Raw genomic sequence first — 10,313 nt, 5'->3', positions numbered from 1 at the left:
TTGATGGTCAAGAACACGGCTAGTCTTGAAAATGGACTTGTTCCACATTGCAGACAACTGCCGACTGACCTACAAAGAACCTTGAATCATAAATAGCTGCTCATAATTTGATCAATAAGTCAGTCAATTTATGAACAACATTACGCTTATGATCCTCTTGAACAGGGCCATTGACAAAGAGGGAAGGGAAATTACCGCTTTTATTGGACAGCAGACCAAATACTCCAGAGAAGAATATGCACATGATAATAATCAACAAAACAGCAATGACACTTAGAATTTTATTGATAATTGTAGGGGAGTAGAAGCATATTGTTTACTTCATTACACCGAAAGAAATGGAAAACATTTGTAGTTTGTATATACATTAAAAGTTGAGTTCCACCCAGGTTCTAAACATCAGCAGGTGTGTTTGTGTGCAATCACAAGTTCTTGATCTTAAAAGAGGTTAAGGATCAGCCCCCTTTTTTTCTATTTTCGCCTAAAATGACATACCCAAATCTAACTGCCTGTAGCAAGGATATGCATTTTCTTGGTACCATTTGAAAGGAAACATAGAAGTTTGTGGAAATGTGAAAGGAATGTAGGAGAAAAACACATTAGAGCTGGTAAAATACAATATATTTTATATACTGTATTTTTCTGTACCATCATCTTTGAAGATGCAAGAGAAAGGCCATAATTTAACCAGCCCAGGTGTAATCTGGATATTGGCCACTAGATGGCAGTGTATGTGCAAAGTTTTAGTCTGATTCAATGAACCATTGCATTTCTGTTCAAAATTTTATATCAAGACTGCCCAAATGTGCCTAATATGTTTATTAATAACTATGTTCAAAACTGTGCAATCGCCTCAGACAATAGCATGGTATTCTTTCACTGAAATAGCTACTGTAAATTGGACAGTGCAGTTAGATTAACAAGAATTTAAGCTTTCTGCCAATATCAGATATGTCTATGTCCTGGGAAATGTTTGTTACTTACAACCTCATGCTAATCGCATTAGCCTACGTTAGCTCAACCGTCCCGCAGGGGACCCACCAATCCTGAAGAAGTTTTAATGGTCAATAGAAAATCAAGGCATTCAGACAGCATCCCTTTAGAATCTAAAATCCTGACAATAATTCCTTCGTACAACAGGCCAGCTCATCCAAAGACCTAATTATGAGGCCTCCTTAAAAACATTAGCCTAGTATCGCAACCCTTAAGCAAAGATAATGTAAAAAATAACTGCAAGGTGAAGTAATTTTAAAATCTTGTTTTAAAAGAAAGCAAACAAAACAACCCAAACAGTTGTAAAAACATTACTACTTCAATGAAATGGTTGATGAAAGCCTGGTATGGTTACCACAGTTGTTTAAGATTTAATACCTGTCTGTCCATTACACACAGAGGATGAACATAATGGTCAATATATTGTCTTGTCACATCAGAAGAAAAGAAAGCTATAGAATGCAGGTTATACATTTCACTAATAACGTTGCTGGTGAAGTTTTTGCTTTTCTGCAGAACAGACTTTGGGAATTTAGCCCAAGGTTTATGGTCATCCAAGTATTCATCAACATCATTCTTCTCCCAATCAGCTGATGTAATGGCAAGAAAACCAAAAGATATCAGTTCCCAAACTGATCAGAACAGCTTGATCATGCTTTCTCTGGATTTCCCAACTCCAACCCATTTCACTGCAAATAAAATCAAATTCATGGTGAATATATCATCAATTATCAAAACAAGGTTGGTTTTCAGTAAGGCTGCATAATCACCATAAATACTTGTTTCTTGACTAACCTGGCACTTGCAAGAAGTCCTCGATGAAGCGGATGTAGCTCTGTGCCTGAGGGGGCAGCTCCTCAAAGCACCGCACATCCTCAGTGCTGCAGCACCATCCAGGTAGCGTCTCGTACTTCACTGACACCCGCATCAGCATGTCCATATTGGCTACAGAGGGAAAGACAGGGAATAAGATGGGAGTCAGCATGCAGGGCAAGCCAAATCAAATGTGTAAGGGTAAAGTGAACAGAGCAACTGTATAAAATAAGTACCCCTAGACAGGGAGAAACTTACCAGGAAAACTGGGAAGGGATTCGTCATCTACAGTGTAGGACACACCCACTTTGATCTCTGGCAGCGTGTCGAGGACGTCAAGCTTGGTCAGAGCAATGCTGTCGGAGAGAAACAGTGGCGTCAAACAGTTTTGCAATAAATAGACAGCAACTGAACATAGCGGAGGCATACACAAGTACAACAGACTGAACACGGTGATCTAATAATTACAATGCATACAGTATGGAACACATCCAGAAAGAAGGACAAGCAGGAGGCGAGACCGAGCCTTACGCAGTGAAGCCGTTGACCATGTGGGCATATCTGACAAGGATCAAGTCAAGCCAGCCACAGCGGCGCCGCCGGCCCGTCGTCACACCAAACTCCCTCCCTCTGGACTGCAACAAGTTGCCAATCTCCTGGACCACAATCAACACAGCAGTCAGATCTGGGATTCACTTTAAACTGAATGTAAATATTAAGTACTAGAAGAGACGGTTCCTAGACAGTAAGTTTACACCCCTAGAAATTCATACTGTATGACTTAAGACAATTCTGCAAAACACAAACACTATCCACTCACATTGTCCTGCTCAGTGGGGAAAGCTCCAACACCCACCCGGGTGGTGTAGGCCTTGACCACACCATACACTCTCCCCACATAGGACGGGGGCACACCCAGGCCAGTGCACACCCCCCCAGCAGTGCAGTTAGAGGATGTCACAAACGGGTAGGTGCCTGAAAAATACAAATTGTTTGATTTCCTTCAAATTATATTCCAATGGCCATCACTAAATAGCATAATAATTTACCCCCCCTCAAACCCTTCTGTTCTCACCAAAGTCAATATCCAAGAGGGCTGCATTGGCTCCCTCCACCAGAATCTTCTTACTGGGACCAGTGAGGGCCTTGTGCATGAAGTACACCCCATCGGTGACAAGGGGCCGCAACCTCTCAGCATACACCTGGAAAAGAGGGAGAGAAAAAAAAAAAAAAAAAAAAATCAGTAACCACCTACCTACATAGAGAAACATCTCAGTATCTTACGTTTTCTAGCTCCCCTTGAAAGACTAACAAGAGCTGTTCTGCATGGAATCAGCTCAATTGAGACAGAAATTGCCTGTAGAGAGAACAGGATCACATTCATTGGGCACAAACAAGAGATAAGTGGACTAGCATCCCTAACCAGAAGCAGACAAGAAAATACTCATCCAGAAGCGGCGCTCCAAATGGTCAGGGACGTCATCCGCAGGCAAACTTAAATCTGTTTGATCTAACTTCTACCAGCATATCACGTGTCACAAACATTTAAAAAAATAATAACTCTAGACCACGTTTACTCCACACACAGATGCATAAAGCTCTCCCTCCATTTGGCAAATCTGACCATAATTATATCCTCCTGATTCCTGCTAACAAGCAAAGGTAGGAAGTACCAGCGACTAACTCAATACCAAAGTGGTCAGATGACACGGACGCTACAGGACTGTTTTGCTAGCAGACTGGAATATGTTCCGGGATTCATCCAATGGCATTGAGGAGTATACCACAGTCACTGGCTTCATCAATAAGTGCATCGACGATGTACTTACTGTCACTGTGGGGACGACATATCCCAACCAGAAGTAATGGATTTACAGGCAACATCCGTACCGAGCTAAAGTTGCCGCTTTCAAGGAGCGGGACACTTATCCAGACACTTAAAATAAATCCTGCTATGCCCTCATACAAACCATCAAACAGGCAAACCGTCAATAGAGGACTAAGATTGAATCCTACTACACCGGCTGACGCTCGCCAGATGTGGCAGGGCTTGCAAACTATTATGGCATACAAAGGGAAACCTAGCCGCAAGCTTCCCAGTGACGCGAGCCAACCACACAAGCTATATTCATTTTATGCATTACCAGGGTGTGTACTCACAGCAACTATCTCCCTGACCAAAGCTAAAAACCTACATGTTTCAAGCAGACCACCATAGTCCATGTCACCAAGAATGCAAAGGTAACCTGCCGAAATGACTACCGCCCCGTAGAACTCACGTCGGTCACCATGAAGTGCTCTGAAAGGCTGGTCATGGCTCACATCAACACCATCATCCCAGAAACCCTAGACCCACACCAATTTGCATACCGCCTAAACCAATCCACAGACGACGCAATCTCAATCGCACTCCACACTGCCCATTCCCACCTGGACAAAAGGAACACCTGTGTGAGAATGCTGTTCATTGACTACAGCTCAGTGTTCAACACCATAGTGCCCACAAAGCTCATCACTAAGCTAAGGACCCAGGGACTAAACAGGAGGTCAAGAGAGCTGGCAGTGTGGTGCCCGGACAACAACCTCTCCCTCAACGTGATCCAGACAAAGGAGATGATTGTGGACTACAGGAAAAGGAGGGTCATGTCCACATCACCAACAAACTACCATGGTCCAAACACACCAAGACAGTCATGTTGTCGCGCCATCTTCACCTTTTCTCCCCTTATGAGACTGAAAATATTTGGCATGGATCCTCAAAAAGTCCTACAACTGCACCATCAAGAGCATCCTGACCAGTTGCATCATCCCCTCATACGGCAACTGCTCGGCATCCGATGGTAAGACGCTAGAGTTTAGTGCGTATGGACCAATACATCACTGGGGCCAAGCTTCCTGCCATCCAGGACCTATACACTAGGCGGTGTCAGAGGAAGGCACAATTTTTTGGGTCAAAGACTCCAGCCACCGCAGTCATAGACTGTTCTCTTTGCTACCACACAGCAAGCTGTACCGGAATGCCAAGTCTAGGTCCAAAAGGCCCATTAACAGCATCTACCTCCAAGCCATTAGACTGCTGAACAATGAATAAAACGGCCACCTGGACTATTTACATTGACCCCCCGCCCCTTTGTTTTAACACTGCTGCTTCTCGCTGTTTATCTATGCATAGTCACTTTACCCCTACCTACATATTACCTTGACTAACCTGCACATTGACTTGGTACCCCCTGCATATAGCCTCGTAATTATGTCATCTTAAATGTTACTTTCAACTCTAGTTTATTTAGCAATATTTTCTTAACTATTTCTTGAACTGCATTGTTGGTTAAGGGCTTGTAAGCAAGCATTTCACATTAACATTTGATTTGACTGCAACCTGGGCAGGTGATTATGGCTCAGAACAAAGATTTTTATTTTTATGAAGCTAGCTATAATATACACTACCGTTCAAAAGTTTGGGGTCACGTAGAAATGTCCTCGTTTTTGAAAGAAAAGCTTTTTTTCCCCCATTAAAATAACATCAACTTGATCAGAAACACAGTGTAGACATTGTTAATGTTGTAAGTGACTATTGTAGCTGGAAACAGCCACATTTTTTTTTTTATCAGCAACCATCACTTCTGTGTTCCAATGGCAAGTTGTGTTAGCTAATCCAAGTGTATCATTTTAAAAGGCTACTTGATCATTAGAAAACCTTTTACAATTATGTTAGCACAGCTGAAAGGCCAGCATCCCGGAGTCGCATCTTCACTGTTGAAGTTGAGACTGGTACTATTTAATGAAGCTGCCAGTTGAGGACTTGAGGCGTCCGTTTCTCAAATTAGACACTCTAGTGTACTTGTCCTCTTGCTCAGTTGTGCACCAGGGCCTCCCACTACTCCTCTTTCTATTCTGGTTAAAGCCAGTTTGCGCGCTTCTGTGAAGGGAGTAGTACGAGATCTTCAGTTTCTAGCATGGAATAGCCTTCATTTCTCAGAACAAGAATAGACTGACGATTTTCAGAAAAAAAGGCTTTGTTTCTGGCTATTTTGAGCCTGTAATCGAACCCAGGACAGTTTTATTGCTTCTTTAATCAGAACAAGTTTTCAGCTGTGCTAACATAATTGCAAAAGGGTTTTCTGATAATCAAATAGCCTTTTAAAATGATACACTTGGATTAGCTAACAACGTGCCATTGGAACACAGGAGTGATGGTTGCTGATAATGGGCCTCTAAGCCTACGTAGATATTCCATAAAAATCAGCCGTTTCCAGTTACAATAGTCATTTACAACATTAACAATGTCTACCCTGTATTTCTGATCAATTTGATGTTATTTTAATGGACAACTTTTTTCCTTTTCTTTAAAAAACAAGGTAATTTCTAAGTGACCCCAAACCTTTGAATCATAGTGTATATTGGGACATTAAAGCAGTGTTCTTTTCACCTTCAGTTGTTGCAGCTCATTGTCAATATCAACATTTAGGTCGGGGTACATAGTCAGGAATTGCCCTGCCAACACACGGAACCTGTGGACGAAGAAATGCCATCAGCTACCAATCAACATCAACTTTTTTAGTGATCGTTAAAATCATTAAGGTTCAAAAGTGTATTTCAGGTAACTTACATGCATTCTTACAAACAATAATTTTGGTACTAACTTCTCCGCAAAGACAGTGAAATCAGACACAAGGTCACAGACTCGCAGTCCATTGCGAGCAGCTTTGGAAGAATAGGCAGGTCCAATGCCCTTTTTGGTGGTTCCCAAACTGGAAAACAATCCATCAAAATCAGAAGAATGGACATTCAGGAATGCCACAGCATTAATGAACACTGCCTTTGCAGTAGCCCTAAAAGGCTACCATGACTTCAATATTTTGTCGTTGTTGCTACAACCACTTTCACCACATAGTAAAATGAAGAACAGGGCGTCGTCTTCAAAGAGTCTCAGATAAGCACTCCAAATCGGAGACGCTTTATGAACAGTCACCATCACTTCCTCATACAATAAAACCCACGCACTTGTTTCCCGCCTGTAGCTGTCTCTGTTGTTCCTGGATCCCATCAACAGCTTGGTGGAAGTTGAACACTAAAAGCAGATACACACACACAAAAAAAATCATAAATTCATAGAATTGCAAGACACTAAACCAAAGACTTATAAATCAAACAGCCATGTCTTACCAATGTGTGCACGGTCAGATATCTTTAACCGCGTCTCCCATCCTTGCAGTCCTGGACAATAACAAATAGCAGGTCAAGTGTTATCAGTGGAATCCACTTCCTTCATCACCATCATCTTTCCTGCAGGCCTCTTCAATTGCCAATACTCACCGTTGCCTTTCTGCAGGTTCTTTTCAGCCTCCTCGAAGAGGCCAGGCAGGTGTATCACAACCCCGTTCCCTGCGGATGAGCAGTTCAGTTACGGATGGTTTGAATAGGAAACCAAACCAATGAAACCATCGTGGAGGCTGAAGTGTAAGAGGGTCAACTCACCAATAAATGAGACAGCCTTCTTGTTGAGCACTCCACTGGGCAGCAAGTGGAAGTCGTACTCCACAGAGTCCACCACCACTGTGTGGCCTGCGTTGTTGCCTCCCTGAAAGAGACAACATTTACACAAACAACAAGAGAAGGAGCAGAAATTGAGTACAGCCAAACATTGAACGAACGTGTAAGTACCAGTTAACTGGCAACATATTTTTGCACCATTGTTTACCAACCTTCAGGAAAAAGGCATTGAAAGTACAAAGCATGAATTTGTTTCACCCCACGGTGATAAGTTCATTCACGTTTTTTTTATTACAACTACATCACAGAGCACAGACAAATGTGAATAAGTGTTACCTGTTAACTGGAAAAGCTTTGTTTCAACAGCTATAAAACTCCAGTTTAGTACAAAATGCGGACACGTGTTTGTGTAGTTAACGGTTTATTACTCACCAGTCAAAACTAGCCGAATGAAACCAATGTAGGCAGTATTTTACCAGGGAAGCCGACAAAAGACATTTAGTGAACTGCAATTGTTACTGTAGGGTGGGCATGATTTGTGGAACTTTCCAACAGGAATCTGTCCAAAACTTAAATAACAAGGATGCCAACAAAGTAGGATGATCAATTCACCTAGCTAAATAGCTGCCGAATAGGCATCAACTACCCACATAGTTTATGCTTAAAGCTTGTCCATAGGCTACCAGAGTGATACGTTTTTCAATCACCACGTTTTATTCGGAAAAATGTAACAAATTTACCCACTCCCTACCCGGTATCTTATTCTGCCCACTATACAACTTTATATGCGTTGTTTTTTGGCAACCTTATTATTTACAAAGTGTTTGGAACAGATTCCGGTTGAAACGTCCCAAACTATACCCACTCGTTACTGTAGCTAGATAACCCATTTGTTGTTGTGGGTTGTTACCCACTACCACCAGATAACATGCTTAGCTAGCAATGCTAACGTTCGCATGATAACTTTAGCTATTTAGCAATTTATCTAGTAAGCACATTTCCTAAATATTATATACACTAACTAGAATTGGTTTTGCCTAGCCAACGCAGCAGAACGACTGGCGTACTTTTGTCAAGTTCAAAATGCATTGTTTGCTAGCTAGTTAGAGTAGCTACGTACCTGACACCTGCAGACTAAATCCGCGTCCAGTGCTAGCAGGTCAACCACTTTCCCCTTTCCCTCGTCTCCCCATTGCGCACCGAGGACCACGGTTACTTTATTCCGAGGTTCCTTCGGAATCCGCAGGGACTCGACCTGTCCACTCTCCCGATGTCGCTTGAAAGATGGCTCTCCGTTCATCGAGGCCGTTTCTTGGCCATTACACATTGTGCTATCTGCTGCCATGAGCCTTGCTTAAATCCGGAAGATAAAAATAGCGGGAAACAAGGTTGCCAGGTTTGGTTAAAAAAAGATGCCTATTGTCCATACAAAACCCACCAACAAGCCCTGAAAACTAGCCCCTTTCTCGTAGTAATAGAGGAGTTTGACACATTAAACCTAATAAACCCCTTTTCCATAACATAATACAGCGAATTAAGAATTAATATCTACTTAACTTGTAACGACGAAATTATCAAAATTCAGTTTTCCATCAAAATAATATTGCGAGCTAGCGTGACATAATACATTAATTTGAATATGTTGCAAGACAAAATATAATTCGCCTTTATTAAACTCGCCAGATAAATCGACATGTATTGATGTCAAATGAACGCTGTTATTATAAATAAATCAATTTTGGCATGTACATAACTACATCAGATTTACAGGTAACATTGCTTTTGTTGCTGGAATTTCAATCACCGAACGAATATTTATAACATGGATATGAACTGAATATTCTTGGGAAAAAAATGGTTTTGTTTTACCGTCGATCTAATGTATTCTAACAACAAGCTGGCAATTGCGATAGAGCTGTGACTATGATCACGAAAGATAACTTACAATTGTTTTAACTAAACAAACAGTCATTAATAGTTGGCACAAATTGATTTGCAATGACTCCAGAGATAACACCATTTCAACATATGTATTGTGGCAAATGGTAGGATAAGGCTACATTAGCATATAAATTAATAGGCTAGGCTACTTGTAGGCCAACATATAAAATCACATTTTGGCACATGCGCAGAACACAACAGGTGTAGGCAGACCTTACATTGAAATGCTTACTTACAAGCCTTTAACCAACAATGCAATAACAAAAAAAATACCTACAAAAAGTAAGAATAATAAATAAAAGTTACAAATGACTAAAGAGTGGCAGTAAAATAACAATAGAGAGGCTATGTACAGGGGGTACAGGTACAGAGTTAATGTGCAGGGGCACCGGTTAGTTGAGGTAATATGTACATGTAGATAGAGTTATTAAAGTGACAGCGTAAAAGGGGTGGGGTGGGGCAATGCAAATAGTCTGGGTAGCCATTTGACTAGATGTTCAGGAGTCTTATGGCTTGGGGGTAGAAGCTGTTTTAGAAGGCTCTTGGACCTAGACTTGGCACTCCGGTACCGCTTGCCATGTGGTAGCAAAGAGAACAGTCTATGACTAATGTGGCTGGAGTCTTTGACAATTTTTAGGGCCTTCTTCTGACACGCCTAGTATAGAGGTCCAGGATGGCAGGAAGCTTGGCCCCAGTGATGTACTGGGCCGTACGCACTACCCTCTGTAGTGCCTTGCGGTCGGAGGCCGAGCAATTGCCATACCAGGCACTGATACAGCCAGTCAGGATGCTCTCGATGGTGCAGCTGTGGAACCTTTTGAGGATTTGAAGGCCCATGCCAAATCTTTTCAGTCTCCTGAGGGGGAATAGGTTTTGTCGTGCCCTCTTCATGACGGTCTTGGTGTGCTTGAACCATGTTAGTTTGTTGGTGATCTGGGCACCAAGGAACTTGAAGCACTCAACCTGCTCCACTACAGCCCTGTTGATGAGAATGGGGTGGTGCTCGGTCCTCCTTTTTCTGCAGTCCACAATCATCTCCATTGTCTTGATCACATTGAGGGAGAGGTTGTTGT

At 42.0% G+C, this 10,313-nt stretch overlaps 1 protein-coding gene across 1 annotated transcript; it reads right to left on the bottom strand.

Moving 5' to 3' along the window:
• Positions 1 to 267: 267 nt before the first annotated feature.
• LOC110509981 (adenylosuccinate synthetase isozyme 2) lies at positions 268 to 9,215 on the bottom strand. Its single transcript, XM_090226697.1, has 13 exons — positions 8,420 to 9,215; positions 7,285 to 7,387; positions 7,123 to 7,191; positions 6,973 to 7,023; positions 6,811 to 6,877; positions 6,450 to 6,557; positions 6,236 to 6,317; positions 2,882 to 3,008; positions 2,627 to 2,781; positions 2,338 to 2,462; positions 2,065 to 2,162; positions 1,789 to 1,938; positions 268 to 1,682 (listed from the first exon to the last, which is right to left on the bottom strand). The coding sequence occupies exons 1-13, from the start codon at positions 8,642 to 8,644 to the stop codon at positions 1,630 to 1,632; spliced, it is 1,413 nt and encodes a 470-aa protein (XP_090082823.1). The 5' UTR covers positions 8,645 to 9,215; the 3' UTR covers positions 268 to 1,629.
• Between the last annotated feature and the right edge of the window lie 1,098 nt (positions 9,216 to 10,313).

Source organism: Oncorhynchus mykiss, chromosome 29 (assembly GCF_057628025.1).
Source record: "Oncorhynchus mykiss isolate SJ-2025 chromosome 29, ASM5762802v1, whole genome shotgun sequence".
Classification (NCBI taxonomy): Eukaryota; Metazoa; Chordata; class Actinopteri; order Salmoniformes; family Salmonidae; genus Oncorhynchus; species Oncorhynchus mykiss.
Note: the sequence above shows the minus strand (reverse complement) of the source record. Positions and strands in the feature narration are given on the sequence as shown.